The sequence below is a fragment of the Phacochoerus africanus genome, chromosome 7 (assembly GCF_016906955.1).
Source record: "Phacochoerus africanus isolate WHEZ1 chromosome 7, ROS_Pafr_v1, whole genome shotgun sequence".
In the NCBI taxonomy this organism is placed as follows: domain Eukaryota; kingdom Metazoa; phylum Chordata; class Mammalia; order Artiodactyla; family Suidae; genus Phacochoerus; species Phacochoerus africanus.
In genome coordinates this window covers 88,561,409-88,583,034 of record NC_062550.1, presented here as the reverse complement: position 1 = coordinate 88,583,034, position 21,626 = coordinate 88,561,409, and the positions used below count along the sequence as shown (strand labels likewise).

Sequence of the window (21,626 nt, the reverse complement as noted above, 5' to 3'; positions counted from 1 at the left end):
AGCAATCTAGCTCAGGCAGAAGATGTCATAAAGGCTTTTCCAAGGACTAAATATTTTTTTTTTCATTTTTCTTTTTTTTTTTTTAATTTTCCCACTGTACAGCAAGGGGATCAAGTTATCCTTACATGTACACATTACAATTACATTTTTCCCCCACCCTTTGTTCTGTTGCAACATGAGTATCTAGACAAAGTTCTCAATGCTATTCAGCAGGATCTCCTTGTAAATCTATTCTAAGTTGTGTCTGATAAGCCCAAGCTCCCGATCCCTCCCACTCCCTCCCCTTCCCATCAGACAGCCACAAGTCTCTTCTCCAAGTCCATGATTTTCTTTTCTAAGGAGATGTTCATTTGTGCTGGATATTAGATTCCAGTTATAAGTGATATCATATGGTATTTGTCTTTGTCTTTCTGGCTCATTTCACTCAGTATGAGGTTCTCTAGCTCCATCCATGTTGCTGCAAATAGCATTATGTCATTCTTTTTTATGGCTGAGTAGTATTCCATTGTGTATATATACCACATCTTCTGAATCCAATCATCTGTCGATGGACATTTGGGTTGTTTCCATGTCTTGGCTATTGTGAATAGTGCTGCAGTGAACATGCGGGTGCACGTGTCTCTTTTAAGTCGAGTTTTGTACGGATAGATGCCCAAGAGTGGGATTGCGGGGTCATATGGAAGTTCTATGTATAGATTTCTAAGGTATGTCCAAACTGTTCTCCATAGTGGCTGTACCAGTTTCCATTCCCACCAACAGTGCAGGAGGGTTCCCTTTTCTCCACAGCCCCTCCAGCACTTGTTATTTGTGGATTTATTAATGATGGCCATTCTGCCTGGTGTGAGGTCGTATCTCATGGTAATTTTGATTTGCATTTCTCTTATAATCAGCGATGTTGAGCATTTTTTCATGTGTTTGTTGGCCATCTGTATATCTTCTTTGGAGAAATGTCTATTCAGGTCTTTTGCCCATTTTTCCATTGATTGATTGGCTTTTTTGCTGTTGGGTTGTAGAAGTTGCTTATATATTCTAGAGATTAAGCCCCAAGGACTAAATCTTAAGGAATGAACACTAGTGTGCAGAAGGGCAGAGCTGAGGTGCGGAAAGAAAAAGGTATTTCCGACACAGATTGGCTAGATCCTTAGAAATTCCATTAGCACTTCCTGGGAAGGGAGACTATATTTCTTGGCTTCCTTTGCAGTTTAGTGAGGGTCATGAAACTGAGTCTCATGCATCAAGTGTGGTCTAAAGTAAGTGATGCACTTGCAAGCCTGGCAACAGAACACCCTGTGTTACCTTCTGTGTTCCTCCCTCCCCACGTAGGGTCACTCTCAAAGCACTCCAAGATGGGAGAGCTACATGATGGAAGAAGCCTGGATCCATGAGTTACTGCTTGGAGGAGAGCTACCTAACTGACCCATGGACTTCATATGTGTGAAAAACACATTTAATAGTGTTAAGCCACTGAGATTTTGGAGTTGTTTGTTGCAGTGGCTAGAGTTCATTATCTGATTAATTAAGCTAAAGAATAACAAGAAAGATCTGAATGATTTGCTGTCACTTGAAAATTTATTTTATTTACTCCAAATAACCTAAGTTTTTAACCTTAAGCTGTTACCCTTTCTTCCTTTCCCATTTTCTAATGGTAGCAACATTTCTCCTAAAACATAATCTTTTACACTGATCTAAGTGAGCATATCTGTTTGTTCCAGAACCATAAGACATTTACAGAACTGAATGGAACTTGAAAAGAGTCTAGAAGCCAGAGCTTCTCCCACCAAGGACCAGACCAACAGTAAGTGGAGTACACTATGCCCTCAGTTAGACCATGGGTCCAATCGTGTACTAACTTTAAGTTAGGACCTATGCACAAATGTATGTGGGATTTTGTTTGAGAGCATCTCTTTAACTAAATGTCCACAGGGTGGTAGGTCAACACTGAGTGGCATGAAATTTAAGATACCAGCCAATGAAAAGAAAGAAATGCAAGTAAAAAGAATGAGGGTAGATGGGGAGTGAGAGATGGCACAGAATGAAAAGTTTCCTTGTCAAAAGGTACGATGAGAGAATCTGTGCCTGTAAGCCTATGTTTTGTCACTGTGCTTCTGAAAAATAGCAGAAGAAATAGGCATGAGTTTTTACCATTTTTCTAAGTGGCAGGGAAATAGGACAGAACCTTCCTTTCCAGAGTTTTAAAGAAGTTACACTGGTTATGCACTTTCCCCCTAAAGCTTGCACACATCTTCTTCAACCATCAAATGAGAATCAACAAACATCTGAATTTTAAGGACCTTGAAAGAACTAGGGTCTTTAAGAGCAGAATCTTGGGTAGGAAGTCAAACTGAGACAAAGTCACATTCATACTTCTTTCAACTGTGAAATAGTGATTCCATTGTACTAAGACTTTAATTTTTGGAGAGATTCTCTGTGCCTGTGACGTAGGAATAGCAAAGTCACAATTATCACCAAATCTGGTCCCCCATGCTTTATGTAATCTATAAAGTAGAAAATAAAACCAAGTTTATGCTCTCAAGTTTGTAACAGTTTCCACCACTCCATATTGCCTTGCCTTTAAAAGTACTTGAGTTCTCAGCCCTTATCAGTGTATCTCTGGATCCCTGCTCACAAGCTTTTTTTGGCCAGCTGTTGCCTTTATTTGTTTCTCTGATCAGGCCTAAAGCTAAATGGTCCTTTTACTTTCTAGCTTTGTTAAAAAATGTACATAATTTTCTAACATCCTTAAAGTACCATCTAACAGAGTTTGACCAATCCATTTCCCTAATTTTGATAGAACTATGTTCCTTTCAATAATGAGGCACCAATAAAGAATGAACATCTTATTAAACTTGTAATGTTTTATAGGGTTATTGATTTGTATGTATCACTTAGATCAGTCTCATTCAGATCGTGAAATAGTTATGTGCGATTGGCAAATCTCCAAGGTCTCTAACTTCTTTATGATTGCATCATATCATGCTTCACTATACGTAACTCCTCAGAAAAGAGCCTCTTTTTTGAATGGCGATCACTAACGTTGTACTAAATCATAGTACCATGAAGAGGGCCCATGAAAAGAAAAGATGCCTTTTGTTACTGTTGTAACCATGTAATATTTTTTTCCATTTTGACCAGTTTCTAGACTTTGAAACTAGACTGTAAAGTGGATTGTTGTAACGTGTATCTGCAGCAGGCCAATGTCTGAGATTTCCCCAATCATCCCCCCTCCTGGAACTCACACCCTTGTGTAGACATATCTTTCTGTGTTTGGGCTGGATTAGTGCCTTGATTGTAATGGACAGCTCAGGCAAAAGGATGGGATGTTACAAAAGACTGAGATTTCCATCTTGCTGGCACTTTCCTGTCCTCTTGCTTATGCGGTTGAAACTAGCTTCACATTGTAGGATTTTTATGGAGGGATCCACGTGACAAGGAACTGAGGGAGGACGTCAGCCAATAGCTTGTGAGGCACTTAGGACTTATCCAAAATCCCGCTCCCCCAAGTCAGGATCCTGTCTATAACCACATGAATGAGCTAGGAAATGGATTCTTCTCAGTTGAGTCTGGTGATATCTGAAGTCCTGATAGAGAACCCAGAGTCAGAGAACCCAGCTAAGCTGCTCCTGGATTCCTACCCTGCAGAAAAAGTGAGATAGTAAATGTTGTTATGTGCCACTAAGATTTGGAATAATGTGTTGCTTTTTCCATGATTACTGTTTTTTTTTTTTTAATACAACAGAGGATATGATGAAGGATACAGATGACCAGCTAGATCAAGAGATTCAGAGGGGAATGTCAGAAAGAGCTTCTGTTCTGCACTTGGAGTAAACCACCCTCCTGGCACACGGATATGTTCACCAGCCTGGAAGTGCTCTGGTGCCCATACTTTAGGGATTTTGTAGTGGCTTCGCCATATAAGCCTAATTATTAACTCCATCTCCAGCCCCTCTCTTGTCCCAGAGGATAAAAAGTGGCGCAAAAAGTTCCAAGTTTTTAATCACAGTACGTCTTTCTGGTGACCAGCCCCAATCCAGGAGGCCCCCAAAACTTGCTTGATTAGAATAAAAGATGTTCCCTTTACCCAGGAAATTCTGAGGAATTTGGGGGTTCTGTGTGAGGAACCAGGGTCAAAACTCAAATATTAGCAGGAAACAGGGGCAGAGACCAATATATCTTATTATTTCACAGGGATGTTGCTCACGCACTTTGGGGATGAGGGTACCATTTGGCAAAGTCAGCCTGGGGCATACAGGGAGCTATCTGAGTAATGAACTTGTGGGGGAGTCTTGCATTTTACCCTGATTCTTTTTTTTTTGGTGCATAACCTGTTATACAGCAGCAGATACCTAGTAGAGAATCTTATTTTTCTACTGGAAAAAGAGATAAAAAATTTTTTAACCAAAATCTCAAACTGAGGATGGGGAAGAAGGTAATTTATTTGGTTAGAGGTGTTCAGTTTCATTTATTGAAAAAAATTATTGAAACTATGGAGCCCAACAAATATTGCTAAAATTGAACTGAACTTAGAAATAAAGGGCAGCTAAAATATAGGTCTTCATTATGCAGTAAAGTGGGAGCAGGGTAGCAGTGAACAAAACATTGAATACCAGAAACTGTGCTATGATCAAGAGTCCTGTTAGAACACTATTTACTAGTCATCACATATTTTGCGTTTGAGTTTTGAGGAACTTCAGTGTTTCACTGAGAAGGATGAGCAGGCAAGGAGAGAACAACTAAGAGATAGGAAGGTAACTGGGTATCATAGTGACCAAAGAGAACTCTTGGCAGCTGACAAAAATATTAGAACCTCCTGAAGCCAAGGTGAGGGGAAAGTAGAATTACAGAATTCTTATGGAATTTCTGCTCGGCTAGTCACTGGTGACTTTAGCACTGGTTGTGTGGGGTGGCAGCAGAGGAACGAGTTGGACCCAAGTAGACTGAAGGATGAGTGGGAGCAAAGGATAGGGGGATAATTAGAAACAGGAAAATAAGGGAAAAAAATATTGAAAAGTGAAATCAGTGTGTGGTATAAAAACTGCTAGTGTACTGAAATACATTTCCAATTCAGGATGAGAGATTAAGAGAACAGATAAATCATGGGTCTAGAAATGAAATCCTGCAAACTTTTAAAATGAAAATAATTTGAATTCCTGACCTCCAGGTGTTATGTTGTCAAAGGACAAAAGAGATTATGCCCTTATAAAAGGATTTTAGAGGATTTAGAAGATTTTTTTGAAGACTTTTAGAATACTTGGCAACACAGAATTCTTATCTGGAAAAAGGTAAATGATTTGTTGCCAATAAGCAATCAGATAATTTCCCTGTGTCTAGGGGACAGAAAAAGCCCAATATTCCACCATGTTTCTAAGAGAGTACAAAATAAGCCATTTTCTCATGGAACTTTCGGTATGAGTACCTTCTTAAAAAGAAAAAAGGGTAACATTTGATCTCCAGGAGTCCCATGAAACTTTCAGACCTAAGAAAAGACTGAGGTGGTGAGGGAATTGGATGTTGGTGAAAATGGATCATTAAGCTTTGCTACTAAAGGTCAGGCACTACTGAAGACACAGGGAAAGAATGAATGGAAAAGAGCAAGTAGTGATTACTGTTCTAAAGACGTCTACACTTAGAACATAGAGAACATATTCCATGTGTTCAGTGTATCAAGTGAACTAAGAACATGCAGACTGAAGACCTTTGCATTGGTAGATACTTCAATATTAAAAAGGACATATTATAGAACAAACATTTTTACCAAAGTGATAAACTTCTGACGTTGAAACATGAAAAAACAAATACAAATAAAGCATGAAAAACATACTCTGCACTGTGCTAACAGATCAAGATGTCCTTAGCAAATCACCTTTTCTCAGTTTAGGAACAATTTCACCAGTTGCAAAAGACAATATGTTAATTAAAGGACATATTGACTCAAATCAATAAAATTAGAAATGAAAAAGGAGAAGTTACAACAGACATCACAGAAATACAAAGGACCATAAGAGACTACTACATGCAACTATATGCCAATAAAATGAAAAACCTCGAAGAAATGGAAAAATTCTTAGAAAAGTACAATCTTGCAAGACTAAACAAAGATGAAATAGAAAAGATGAATAGACCAATCACAAGTACGGACATTGAAACTGTCATTAAAACACTTCCAACAAACAAAAGTCCAGGACCAGATGGCTTCACAGGTGAATTCTATCAAACATTTAGAGAAGAGCTAACACCTCTCCTTCTCAAACTATTCCAAAAAATCACAGAGGAAGGGGCACTCCCAAACTCATTCTATGAGGCCACCATCACCCTGATACCAAACCAGACAAAGATACAACAAAAACAAAGAAAATTACAGGCCAATTTCACTGATGAACATCGATGCAAAAATCCTCAACAAAATACTAGCAAACCACATCCAACAATACAGTCAAAGAATTGTATACCATGATCAAGTGGGATTTATCCCAGGGATGCAAGGATTCTTTAATATCCACAAATCCATCAGTGTGATACACCACATTAATAAAATGAAGAATAAAAACCATATGATCCTCTCAATAGATGCAGAAAAAGTCTTTGACAAAATCCAAGACACATTGCTGATAAAACCCCTTCAGAAAGTAGGCATAGAGGGAACCTACCTCAACATAACAAAAGTCATATATGACAAACCCACAGCCAACAACATTCTCAGTGGTGAAAAGCTGAAAGAATTCCCGCTGAGATCAGGAACACCACAAGGATGTCTGCTCTCACCACTACTACTCAGCATAGTTTTGGAAGTCCTAGCCACAGCAATCAGAGAAGGAAAAGAAATAAAAGGAATCCACATTGGAGAGGAAGAAGTAAAACCACCACTGTTTGCAGATGACATGATACTATACCTAGGGAATCCTAAAGACTCTACCAGAAGACTGTTAGAGCTCATCAATGAATTTGGCAAAGTTGCAGGATACAATATGAACACGTAGAAATTGACTGTATTTCTCTATATTAACAATGAAAGATCAGAAAGAGAAATTATGGAAATGATCCCATTTACCACTGCATCCAAAAGAATAAAATACCTAGGAGTAAACCTACCTAAAGAGACAAAAGACCTGTACTCTGAAAACTATTAGACGCTGATGAAAGAAATCAAAGATGACACAAACAGATGGAAAGACATACCATGCTCTTGCATTGGAAGAATCAATATTATCAAAATGACTATTCTACCCAAGGCAATCTACAGATTCAGTGCAATCCCTATCAAATTTCCGAGGACATTTTTCACAGAACTCGAACAAAATATCTTAACGTTTGTTTGGAAGCACAAAAGACCCAGGAGAGCCAAAGACATCCTGAACAAGAAAAATGGAGCTGGAGAAACCAGGCTCCTGGACTTCAGACTATACTACAAAGCTACAGTCATCAAAACTGCATGGTACTGGCACAAAGACAGAACTATAGATCAGTGGAACAGGACAGAAAGCCCAGAATTCAACCCACGCACCTACAGCCAACTAATCTATGACAAAGGAGGCAAGAATATACAATGGAGAAAAGACAGTCCCTTCAATAAGTGGTGCTGGAAAAACTGGACAGCCACATGCAAAAGAATGAAATTAGAACACTTCCTAACACCAAAAATAAACTCAAAATGGATTAAAGATCTGGATATAAGACCAGACACTATCAAACTCTTAGAGGAAAACATAGGCCAAACACTTTCCAACATAAACCACAGCAATATCTTCTCAGATCCACCTCCTAGAGGTATGACAGTAAAAACAAAAATAAACAAACGGGACTTAAAAGTTTCTGAACAGAAAAGGAAACCCTAAATAAAACAAAAAGACAACCCACAGAATGGGAGAAAATATTTGCAAGTGAATCGACTGACAGTGGATTAATCTCCAAAATTTATAAACAACTTCTGCAGCTCCATACCAAAAAAAAACCAAACACCACCATCAAATAATGGACAGAAGATCTAAACAGACAATTCTCCAAGCATATAGATGGCCAAAAAACACATGAAAAGATGTTCAACATTACTCATTATTAGAGAAATGCAAATCAAAACCACTATGATGTCCCACCTTACACTGGCCAGAATGGCCATCATCAAAAAATCTACAAACATATTGCTCTTGGAATGGATTTACAATGAGATCCTGCTGTGTAGCACTGAGAACTATGTCTAGACACTTACATCACAACACAACAATGTGAGGAAAAAGTATGTATATATGTATGTGTTACTTGGTCTCCATGCTGTGCAGCGGAAAAAAAAAATCTACAAACAATAAATGTCAGAGAGGGTGTGGAGAAAAGGGAACCCTTTTACACTGTTGGTGGGAATGTAAATTGGTGAAACCACTATAGAAAACATTATGGAGATTCCTCAGAAAACTAAAAATAGAATTACCATTTGATCCAGCAATCCCACTCCTGGGCATCTATCCAGAGAAAACCATGACTCAAAGAGATATATGTACTCCAGTGTTCATTGCAGCTCTATATACAAAAGCCAAGACATGGAAACAACCTAAATGTCCACTGGCAGAGGAATGGATAAAGAAGATCTGTAATATTACTCAGCCATTACAAGGAAAGAAATAATGGCATTTGCAGCAACATGGATGGACCTGAAGATTATCATGCTAAGTCAGTCAGAGAGCAAGACACCAACATCATATACTATTACTTACATGTGGAGTCTAAAAAAAGGACACCATGAACTTCTTTGCAGAACAGATACTGACTCACAGACTTTGAAAAACTTACGGTTTCCAAATGTGACAAGTTGGGGGTGGGGGGATGGGCTGGAGGTTTGGGCTGGAAATGCTATAAAATTTGGTTGTGATGATCGTTGTACAACTATAAATGTAATAAATTCGTTGAGTAATAAAAAAATCTATGAGATAAAGAAAAAAAAAAACCTCTCCCAAATGGAAAAAATAAACAAACAAACAAAAGGATCTCAGGTAGCAATCCATGGGACATTTATCATGACAGATGAAGAACACAAAGATTCTGAGGACCAAAATTGCACAAACAAAATGAAAAGACATTTTGTCCACATTTTGGCAGTGCAAAGTTAAGTGAATGCAAATGAATGTGCTGGTAGTAGAATTACACTATTAACCATTTAAAAATTGGGCAAAGCATCAGTTTGTATCATTATAGTATTTTGTTTGTGCTGTTGAACATGTGTTTGGATTTTTTAAAAAAATATATTTCCTACTCATTCGGGTGCATAGTAAGCACATTAGCATCAGCTTCTTGATAAAAGCTTAATTTTGTGTTATTTCTCTTATATTGTTTTCTCTAAAGGGAACATTCTTTCTTAAAAATTAACAGTTCAAGGAAAGGTAACCAAGAAATAACAGTGTAGAGATGGGGCACGGTCTGCTTGCCCCTCAGGGGACATGCACAGCAGTCTGATACGTATCTCTCTCTATAGTAGCTGGGTCCCCATCCAGATGGAGGATGGTAACTTCAGGCTGAACACAATCATGTGGACCCCAGACTGGTTGGAGCCAGAAGCTGATGATCGAGATTCCTGGACTACCATTCTACTCTACCACCAACCAAGCAGAAGAAAGCCATTTACTTTGCACACTGCCCCCCAAACTTGCCCTTAAAAACTCTTCCTGAAGCCCATCAGGGAATTAGGACTTTTTAAGCATGAGCCGTCTGCTCTCTTTCCATGACTCTTTTTTGCCCCCATTCTGGGAGGTTATGTTGAGGTGTGGTTGATTTGCAACACTGTGTTGATTTCTGCTGTGTGGCAGAGGCATTCAGTGGTATATGTGTATATATCCATTCTTTTTCAGATTCTTAGGGAAGAATCTTCCTCAACTGTTGCAATAAATCTTTCTCTACTCCCGAATAAATAAACACTTCATTTATTCTCCAAAATAATTCTAGGTTCAGATTCCTTTGTATCTCAAAATGGCAGGTACTGGATTATAGATCATAGCTTAAAAACTGAGGTACTATTTGGTTTAAAAATTTATATTTGAATAACATGAAGAATATTCATTCTTTTAATCACTCATTATTTCATTCTTTTAACGTCATGTATTGCGCTTAGCATGGTGGGAAGTTCAAGGATAGATGTGACAATGTCTCTGCCCTCAGGATGATTATAACATAGAAATGGTGGAATATCATTAGTACATTCAGACAGAACAAGCATAGGGCCATCAAATCTCAGAGGAAAGAGAGAACAGAGTATCCTTTCATTCCACAAATTATTTTTTGACCACCTATTATGTGCTATGCACTATTCCAGGGACTGGATATATAGAAGGAAAACAAGATAGCCAAGGTCCCTTATTTCATTGACCTTGTTTCATTCATTCACCTTCTGGGGGGGAAATGAAAAATAAGACAAATAAATAATATGACTTCAGGTAGTCACAAGTGCTATGAAGAAAACAGAAGCAGGATGATACGAAGGACAGTGATAGTGGGTGAGGGGTGTGATTTGAGGGCACAAAGCCCTCTGTGATGAGATGACAGCTGAATAGAGACTTGATGGTGTAAGGAGCAAGCATTTGAAGGTCTGAAGAAAAGGCTTTCCAGGCAGACAGACCCATACGGAAAGGCCTTGAGACAAAAATGAGATTGGCATGTTCTGGAACAAAAAGGAAAGCCACGTGACTAAAATGTTGGAGAAAGGGAGCGTGAGAGAGGAAAGCCATGAGGAAGATCCTATTCTCAGAAGAAAGGGAATCCACTAGAGATTTTAAGCATGGTGTGGCATGATCTGACTTACATTTCTTTCTGGATACTGTGTGGAAACTCAACCATCAAGTGGTAAGAAAGGTAACTAGGATAGGGATTATGCATCTATGTATCACCCCGCTGAGAACACCAACAAAAAACTGATTCAAGTAGTCTAACCTAGAGATGACAGGTGAGACTTTATTGTGGTAGTCTGGTTAGAGGTGACGGTTTGGACTAGGGTAGTAATTACTAAGGTGGTAAGAAGTGGTTACACTTTAGGGGAAGTTTCACAAAGCAAGTGATACAGAACTATTTGAGTTGAACTTTAAATGACAGGCAGATTTCTGACAAATGGGGAGTAATTCATTGATTTATTGAGTGCCTATGAGGGGCCAGGCACTGTGGTGGGTGCTGGAGATACGGCAGTGCAGAAGTCCTTGGTGAGAGTGAGGAGAAAACTTGCCGTGAAAGTAATATTTTAAATAAAAGATACAAAAGCAGTGAGATGGACAATATGTTAATAAGAATTACTTCCAGATACGGTTCTAAGGATGTTTTATTCTTTTCCTTTTAGTGTAGAAAAGTGTATGATTAAACTCCTTTGTATGCTTGACTTTGAATTTGCAAAAGTGGTTAAATTTCTATCAGTAGAAACTCAGTTCACTGTCAGTTGGAAAATTTCCTCATGCTACTTAGAAACAGTGGTTAATATTTATCTTTCCCATTCAGACGCAAAGAAATTACAGCCTCCTTAGAAAGGAAAAGAGCAGAGGAGAATACAAAATATATGATAAATTTATCTATCGAAGGCATCTATTACCGTCCACCAGCTACCCTACCTCCAATCTTGCCCCTGAATATTTTCCCAGTTGAATGACCCAACTTCAACATTTCCTTCCTCCTAATTCCTGTTGTATACTGCCTCCAGAATTAACTGGTCTAAAGCAGTCTAGTCAAGTCTGCTCCCCAGTGCATACCAAATAAATTTCAAACTGCTTAGCTTGACACCAATTTGATCTAAGCTACTTTTTCTGTTTTATTTCTGATTCCACTCTCCAGTTGTTTTAATTACACTGTTCTTCTTTTAAAAAAATTATTTTTTAAAATTGTAGTGAAATAACAAAACATAAAATGTATCACCTTACACCATCCTGAAATGTATAGTTTAGTGGCATTAAGTAAATTCACATTGCGGTGGTGCAAATCCCTTTGGATTTTAAATTACATGGTATTACTGTCCCCCTAATGCTTCTGGCAATTGTTTCCTGGATCATTCCTGTATTTATATGATTCCTGCTGGTCCCTGAAATGCCTTTCCCTTTCCTTACCAATTAAAATCCTCATGTTTTGAAGACCAATGCTCAGATCCTACCTCTTGTTTTATGCTCCTGTGAAGCCTTATCAGGAAACTGAAGGTCAATTCTGTTGCTAGGTAACATACTACTTACAGTTAAAATATGCCTTGATGGTAAATTGCACCTGGATTGGGAAGATTTATACATGAACTATAAACACCTGATAGTGATGTGGTACTCTGGATTTCCCTAAGTGATGACTCATGATTAAGCAGGTCCCTTGTCCCTGGAGAAGAAGCCTATGGAGTTGTTACAAGAGATACTGCCTCTTATGAGGTATGGGTCTCCTGATGCAGGAACATTCTTTTTAAAAAAATATTCTTGGAGTATAGTTGACTTACAATGTTGTGTCAGTTTCAGGTGTACAGCAAAGTGAATCTGTCATACATATAAATATATCCATTCTTTTTTTCCCACATAGGTTATTACAAACTATTGAGTAGATTTTCCTGTGCTATAGGTTCTCATTAATCATCTGTTTTATACATTAGTGTATATATGTTATTCCCACTCCCCCAATTCTTCCCTCCCCACAATGGTTTCACCTATGGCAACCATTAAGATTGGTTTTGAAATCCGTGAGTTTGTTTCTTTTTTTTTTTCTTTCGCTTTTTTTAGGGCCACAATTATGGCATATATAAGTTCTCGGGCGAGGAGGTTGAACTGCAGCTGCAGCTGCCAGCCTCCACCACAGTCACAGCAACACTGGATCCACACTGCATCTGGATCTACACCACAGCTCATGGCAACGCCATATCCTTAACCCACTGAGCAGGGCCACCGATCAAACCTGTGTCCTAATGGCTATTAGTTGGGTTCATAACCTGCTGAGTTGCAATGAGAACTCCTGTTTCTGTTTTATAAATAAGTTCTTTTGTATCATTTTTATTATATCTCACATATAAGTAATATCATATGATATTTGTCTTTCTCTGCATGACTTACTTCACTTAGTCTGATAATCTCTAGTTCCATCCGTCTTGCTGCAAATGGGCATTATTTCATCCAGTAACATTCTTATAAGCACCCAATATTGATCTCATCTTCCTGTAGCTGATCTGTCACCTGGGGGGCCTGAACTGATATTTGTACTGATATAAAGAATCTCACTGAGGAGTTCCCATCATGGCTCAGTGGTTAACAAACCCGACTAGCATCCACGAGGACACGGGTTCGATCCCTGGCCTCGGTCAGTGGGTTAAAGATCTGGCATTTCTGTGAACTGTGGTGTAGGTCGCAGATGCGGCTCAGATCCTACATTGCTGTGGCTCTGGCATCAGCCATCATCTACAGATTTAATTAAACTCCTAGCCTGGGAACCTCCATATGCCACTGGTGTGGCTCTAAAAGACAAAAGGCCAAAAAAAACCAAAAAAAACAAAAAAATCCCACTGAAAAGAAACTCTCAAGCTGCCCTGCTGGTCAGTGGCATTTTCTGTGTTACATCTTTCTCTATAAATCTATTATGGCTCATAGTAGTCTCAGGAGTCTGAATATTTAGCTGGACTAAGACCTGCTTTGGGGAATTGCATCACTGTGTAGACATATTGCCCCAAATATGAATACCCCTTGAACATCTGGACTTAAAAACCACTGCATAGGGCCAGGAGAATAAAACATGGCTTACCTTTGGAAGGAGCTGGATTGCCTGTAGAATTCTTTGTCTGTGCCCAGAATTAAGGATTCCAATTTCCAACAAATCCTGATCTTCCATAACATTGCTTCCCTAAAACAAAGCCAGAAATGTTACAAATTAAATCAGGCATTTTTACTGTGGGTAAATAATGACTTGCTTAATACAGAAGAAACAAACAAACAAATAGGAAGCAATCTGATTTTTGTAAACAGAAACACAGAGTCATTCTTCTGCAAGGGTCAGGTGAGAGTAGGTCACCTATGTGATTGAGTTGAATGTTCTGGGAAAGCTTCCGTTCTCTCACAGACACTGTCATGGCTCACTATTTAACGTTGGATTATCTGCACTGGGAATTCAATCCTGTGCCTCAAAACTCTGTTCCTCTGAAAATGTATATGCTGCCATTTAATACTATCAGTGACCTATACATTGATGTGAATGAATCAGTTTTTTTTCCTCTCCGAAAATGGGTTTTGTAAGGATGGCTGATAGAAGAATTGAAGTGTGCTAGGGAAGTTAACAGAGAATTAATAATTAATCTTAAATACTGAATGTCAGACACCTGATCAAGATGTGAAGCTGGGGTGGGATAGGATTAAAATGGAATAGAAGGACTAGAGCTCAACTTCTCTCACAAAAACAACAAAATTACAACCAAATACTGAGCAACCATCAATCAAATGGACTGGAAACTAAAAAAGATATCCTACTCCAGAAGCCAAAGAGGAGGCCACATAAAGAGGTAGGAGAGGCAATTATACAATATAAGCAACCCCATACCTCCTGGGTGGGACACCCCATGGACTGGAAAGTAACTGTATCACAGAGACTCACCTACAGGAGTGAGAGTTCTGAGCCCCACATCAAATCCCCACGCTTGGGGATCTGGAACTGGGAGAAAGAACCCGTGGAGCATTTGGCATTGAAGGCCAGTGGGGTTTGTGTGCAGGAGCTCCACAGGACTAGGGGAAACAGAGACCCCATTCTTGAAAGGCACACACAGACGTTCACGTGCACTGTCCCAGGGCAAAGCAAAGTCTCCATAGGAATCTGGGTTGGACCTGACTGCAGTTCTTGGTGGATGTCCTGGGAAAACAGAGGGGACTATGGCTTGTTGTGGGAGAAGGGCATTGGGAATATTCATCAGCTGCATTTCTCTGGAGGTAGCCATTTTAGGAAAATCCAGCCCCAGCCATCAGCACTGAGAAGCTCCAGACCAAACAATAATCCAGATGGAATCACAGCCCCACCCATCAGTAAATAGGATGCCTAAAGACCCCTGAGGCACACAGCTGCCTCTAATCTCACCCAGAGACAAAGACCCACCCACCAGAGGGATATGAATAAGCTCCAGCTACCAGTGGGCAGGCACCAGTCCCTCCCGTCAGGAAGTCTACAGCAAGCCCCTGCACCAACTTCAGCCAAAAGAGGGGCAGACACCAGAAGTAAGAGAGGCTACAACTCTATTGTCTGCAAAAAGGTCACCACACTAAAAACCTATAAAAATGAAAAGTCAAAGAACGATAACTCAGATAAGGGAGAAAGAAATACCCCCAGAAAAACATCTAAGTGATCAGGAGATTTTCAGCCTCCAGGAAAAAGATTTTAGACAGTTAATGCTGAAGATGATGCAAAACATTGGAAATAAACTGAAGGCAAAGATGGATAATTTATGGGAAACACTGAGCAAAGAGATACAAGATATAAAACTTCAACAAGAAGAGATGCAAAATACAATAACAAATAAAAAATTCATTAGAAGCAGCCAACAGCAGAATATAGGAGGCAGAAGTATGAATAAATGAGGTGGAGGACAGACTAGTGGAAATCATGGATGCAGAACAGAAAAGGGAAACAGATTGAAGAGAAATGAAGAAAGTCTCAGAGAACTTTGGGACAATGTTAAATGCACCAACATCCATGTTATATGGGTTCAGAAGGAGAAGAGAGAGAAAGGGACAGAAAAAATATTTGAAGAGAAAATAGCTCAAAACTTTCCTAACATGAGAAAGGAACCACTCACTCAAATCCAGGAAGCGCAATGCGTACCATATAAAAGAAACCCAAGAAGGAACACCCTGAGACACATATTAATCAAACTAACCAAAATTAAGGATAAAGAGAAAATATTGAAAGCAGCTAGGGAAAAGAAACAAATAACATACAAAGGAACCCTGATAAGGTTATTGGCAGATTTTTCAGCAGAAACTCTGCAGGCCAGAAGGGAGTGGCAGGACATACTTAACGTAATGAAAAAAAAACCAAACACCTCCAGCCAAGATTACTTTACCCAGCAAGGCCCTCATTCAGATTTGAAGGAGAAATCAAAAGCTTTACAGATAAGAAAAAGCTGAGAGAATTCAGCAACACTAAACCAGCTTTACAACAAATACTAAAGGAACTTCTCTAGGCAGAAAAGAAAAGGCCACAACCAGAAACAAAAATACCACAAATGACAAGGCTCACCCGTAAAGGCATATATACAGTAAAGATACAAAATCATCCATGCACAATTATGCCACCAAAATCAGAACTTGTGAGAAGAGGAGGGTACAAATGCAGGACAATGGAGATGAACTTGCAATTAAGAGACCAACAACTTAAAACAATCTCATATACATATAGACTCATATCAAAACTTCAGAGTAACTGAAAACCAAAAATCTACAACTGATACACAAGTAAGAAAAATCAACTCAAATACAACACTAAAGATAGTCATCAAACCAGAAGAGGAGAGAACAAGAGAAGGGAAGAAAAAATAGCAACAAAAACAAATCCAAAACAATAAAATAGCAATAAGAACATACCTATCAATAATTACCTTAAATGTTAATGGACTAAACACCCCAACCAAAAGACATAGACTGGCTGAATGGATATAAAAACAGGACCCATATGTATGCTGTCTTCAAGAGACCGACTTCACTTCTAGAGACGCACACAAGTTGAAAGTGACAGGATGGAAGAAAATATTCCATGCAAACAGGAATCAAAAGAAAACTGGAGTGGCAATATTCATATCAGACAAATAGACCTTAAAATGAAGAATATTTTATGAGACAATGAAGGACACTACATAATGATCAAAGGATCAATCCAAGAAGAAGATATAACAATTGTAAATATCTATGCACCCAACATAGGATCATAATATATAAGCCAACTGCTAACAACTTTAAAAGGACAAATTGACAATAACACAATAATAGTAGGGGACTTTAACACCCCACTTAAAGCAATAGACAGATCAACCAGAGAGAAAATCAATAAGGAAACACAGGCCCTGATGAAGCATTAGACCAGATGGACTTAATAGATATTTATAGGACATTCCATCCAAAAGCAACAGAAAACACATTCTTCTCAAGTGCACATGGAACATTCTCTAAGATTGATCACATCCTGGGCTACAAATCCAACCTTGGTAACTTTAAGAAAATTAAAATCATATCAAGCACCTTCTCCGACCACAATATTATATGACTGGCAATCAACAACAAGGAAAAAACTGCAAAAAACAACAAACACGTGGAGACTAAACAACATGCTACTAAACAACCAATGGATCACTGAAGAAATCAAAGAGGAAATTAAAAAATACCTAGAAGCAAATGACAACAAAGATATGACGCTCCAACACCTATGGGATGCAGCAAAAGCCATTCTAAGAGGAAAGTTTATAGCAATAAAATCCACCTCAGGAAACAAGAAAAAGCTCAAATAAACAAGCTAACTTTACATCTATGGCAGCTAGAGAGAGAAGACAAACAAGACCTAAAGTTAGCAAAAGGAAAGAAATCATAAAGATCAGAGCATAAATCAATGAAATAGAAATGAAGAAAACCATAGAAAAGATCAATGAAATGAAAAGCTGGTACTTTGAAAAGATCAACAAAATTGATAAACCCTTAGCCAGACTTACAAAGAAAAAAAGAGAGAGGACTCAAATCAATAAAATCAGAAATGAAAAAGGAGAAGTTACAACAGACATCACAGAAATACAAAGGACCATAAGAGACTACTACATGCAACTATATGCCAATAAAATGAAAAACCTCGAAGAAATGGACAAATCCTCCAAGACTAAACAAAGATGAAATAAAAAAGATGAATAGACCAATCACAAGTACGGACATTGAAACTGTCATTAAAACACTTCCAACAAACAAAAGTCCAGGACCAGATGGCTTCACAGGTGAATTCTATCAAACATTTAGAGAAGAGCTAACACCTCTCCTTCTCAAACTATTCCAAAAAATCACAGAGGAAGGGGCACTCCCAAACTCATTCTATGAGGCCACCATCACCCTGATACCAAACCAGACAAAGATACAACAAAAACAAAGAAAATTACAGGCCAATTTCACTGATGAACATCGATGCAAAAATCCTCAACAAAATACTAGCAAACCACATCCAACAATACATTCAAAGAATTGTATACCATGATCAAGTGGGATTTATCCCAGGGATGCAAGGATTCTTTAATATCCACAAATCCATCAGTGTGATACACCACATTAACAAACTGAAGAATAAAAACCATATGATCCTCTCAATAGATGCAGAAAAAGTCTTTGACAAAATCCAAGACACATTGCTGATAAAACCCCTTCAGAAAGTAGGCATAGAGGGAACCTACCTCAACATAACAAAAGTCATATATGACAAACCCACAGCCAACAACATTCTCAGTGGTGAAAAGCTGAAAGAATTCCCGCTGAGATCAGGAACACCACAAGGATGTCTGCTCTCACCACTACTACTCAGCATAGTTTTGGAAGTCCTAGCCACAGCAATCAGAGAAGGAAAAGAAATAAAAGGAATCCACATTGGAGAGGAAGAAGTAAAACCACCACTGTTTGCAGATGACATGATACTATACCTAGGGAATCCTAAAGACTCTACCAGAAGACTGTTAGAGCTCATCAATGAATTTGGCAAAGTTGCAGGATACAATATGAACACGTAGAAATTGACTGTATTTCTCTATATTAACAATGAAAGATCAGAAAGAGAAATTATGGAAATGATCCCATTTACCACTGCATCCAAAAGAATAAAATACCTAGGAGTAAACCTACCTAAAGAGACAAAAGACCTGTACTCTGAAAACTATTAGATGCTGATGAAAGAAATCAAAGATGACACAAACAGATGGAAAGACATACCATGCTCTTGCATTGGAAGAATCAATATTATCAAAATGACTATTCTACCCAAGGCAATCTACAGATTCAGTGCAATCCCTATCAAATTTCCGAGGACATTTTTCACAGAACTCGAACAAAATATCTTAACGTTTGTTTGGAAGCACAAAAGACCCAGGAGAGCCAAAGACATCCTGAACAAGAAAAATGGAGCTGGAGGAACCAGGCTCCTGGACTTCAGACTATACTACAAAGCTACAGTCATCAAAACTGCATGGTACTGGCACAAAGACAGAACTATAGATCAGTGGAACAGGACAGAAAGCCCAGAATTCAACCCACGCACCTACAGCCAACTCATCTATGACAAAGGAGGCAAGAATATACAATGGAGGAAAGACAGTCCCTTCAATAAGTGGTGCTGGAAAAACTGGACAGCCACACGGAAAAGAATGAAATTAGAACACTCCCTAACACCGTACACAAAAATAAACTCAAAATGGATTAAAGACCTAAATATAAGACCAGACCCTATCAAACTCTTAGAGGAAAACATAGGCCAAACACTCTCTGACCTAAACAACAGCAACATCTTCTCAGATCCACTTGTTAGAGTATTAACAAGAAAAACAAAAATAAACAAATGGGACTTAATCAAACTTCAAAATTTCTGCACAGCAAAGGAAACCCTAAACAACACGAAAAGACAACCCACAGAATGGGAGAAAATCTTTGCAAATGAATCGACTGACAAGGGATTCATCTCCAAAATTTATGAACACCTTTTCAGCTCAATACCAATAAAACAAACAACCCCATCCAAAAATGGGCAGAAGATCTAAACAGACAATTCTCCAAAGAAGACATATTGATGGCCAAAAAAACACATGAAAAGATGTTTAACATCACTCATTATTAGAGAAATGCAAATCAAAACCACTATGATGTCCCACCTTACACCAGCCAGAATCTCCATCATCAAAAAGTCTACAAACAGTAAGTGCTGGAGAGGGTGTGGAGAATAAGGAACCCTAGTACACTGTTGGAGGGAATGTAAATTGGTGCAACCACTGTGGAGAACAGTGTGGAGACTCCTCAGAAAAGTAAAAATAGAATTACCATTTGATCCAGCAATTCCACTCCTGTGCGATCTATCCAGAGAAAACCATGACTCAAAAAGACACATGTACTCCAATGTTCATTGCAGCACTATTCTCAATAGCCAAGATATGGAAACAACCTAGATGTCCATTGACAGAGGAGTGAATAAAGAAGAGGTGGTACATATACACAATGGAATATTACTCAGCCATTAAAAAGAAAGAAATAATGGCATTTGTAGCAACATGGATGGACCTAGAAACTATCATGCTAAGTGAAGTCAGTCAGACAATGAGACACCAATATCAAATGCTATCACTTACATGCGGAATCTAAAAATAGGACAGACGGAACTTCTTTGCATAACAGATACTGACTTACAGACTGAAAAACTTATGGTTTCCAAATGAGACAGGTTGGGGTGTGGAGGGATTCACAGAGGATGTGGGATGGACATGCTATAAAATTTGGTTGTGATAATTGTTGTACACCTAAAAATGCATATAATTCATTAACTAATAAAAAATAAATAAATGAGATTTTACTCTGTGGGGGGATGGAAAGATGTGAAGCTGGAACAATGAATAAGATGTAGGTCTCTGCCCTCAACTGTCTGTTCTTTCCTTCCAGTGATGGTAACAGATTGTTCAAAAGCAGTTAGGATGCTGCAAATGTGCTGCGATGGTGACTAGTGCTTGGGAGTGTAGAGGGAATCTGGGATATGTTTTCAGAGAAGATTATGTCTAATCAGATATCTGAAGGATGGTTCAGATTAAGCACTCAAATTGGGAAGGACTAGCAGAAATTATGTGCAATGTCCAGTGTACCTGGAAGCCCTGAGTTCTGGGATAAGTTGGAGAGAGAAGCAAAAGGTAAGGCTGGAATGGGAAGTAGAAACCAGATGATAGAGACGTTCTATACTACACTGAGGAATTTAGATATCAGCTTGACCATGATTGGGAAGCCATGGACATATTTTTAAGAAAGTGAGTTACAAGATGAGATCTCAAATTTAGAAAGATCTATTTGGTTTCTATGGTCGGGCCTCAGATTCCTTACCTATAAAATGATAAAGTTGAGCACATAATCTCCAAAGAGGTCTAGTCCTGAAATTCTCTGATTTCAATGATTTTTTTGAACTCTGATTAATATTCTAACACAGAAGTTAATTAATTGTTTATTGTCTTCCTACATTTGTCTTTTGGAGCTCGCAAGCTAGAGTTTCTCTTTATTTTTTTGTTTTTTTTAGGGCTGCACCAGTGGCATATGGAGGTTCCCAGTCTAGGGGTCAAATTGGAGCTACGCCTGCTGGTCTATGTCACAGCCATAGCAACACCACATGTGAGCCTCATTTGCTACCCACACCACAGCCCACGGCAATGCTGGATCCTTAACATGCTGAGTAAGACCAGGGATTGAACCTGCGTTCTCATGGATATTAGTCAGATTCATTACCGCTGAGCCATGATGGGAACTCCCAGTGTTTCTCTTTAAGTTAAGGAGTCTGTAGAGAAGTTCAAGAATTCAGATCACTGCTTTGTGGACAAATCAAACTGCCCTAGCAATGCGAAAAAAACTCCACTTATTAATAGAAATTACAGAATACCTGTGTATGGAGGGAAAGGGGTACTGATGAATATTTAAAGCAAAAAGATT

The 21,626-nt window shown here is 38.7% G+C and overlaps 1 protein-coding gene across 5 annotated transcripts in view; it reads right to left on the bottom strand.

Annotated features, from left to right (window-relative positions):
• ANKS1B (ankyrin repeat and sterile alpha motif domain containing 1B) overlaps positions 1–21,626 on the bottom strand; it is a 407,090-nt gene that overhangs the window by 323,770 nt on the left and 61,694 nt on the right. For all 5 annotated transcript variants that reach the window (XM_047788213.1, XM_047788210.1, XM_047788211.1 and 2 more), the window contains one exon: positions 13,708–13,806. In XM_047788213.1, the coding sequence (XP_047644169.1) occupies positions 13,708–13,806 (99 nt within the window). The remainder of the gene's footprint in view (positions 1–13,707; positions 13,807–21,626) is intronic.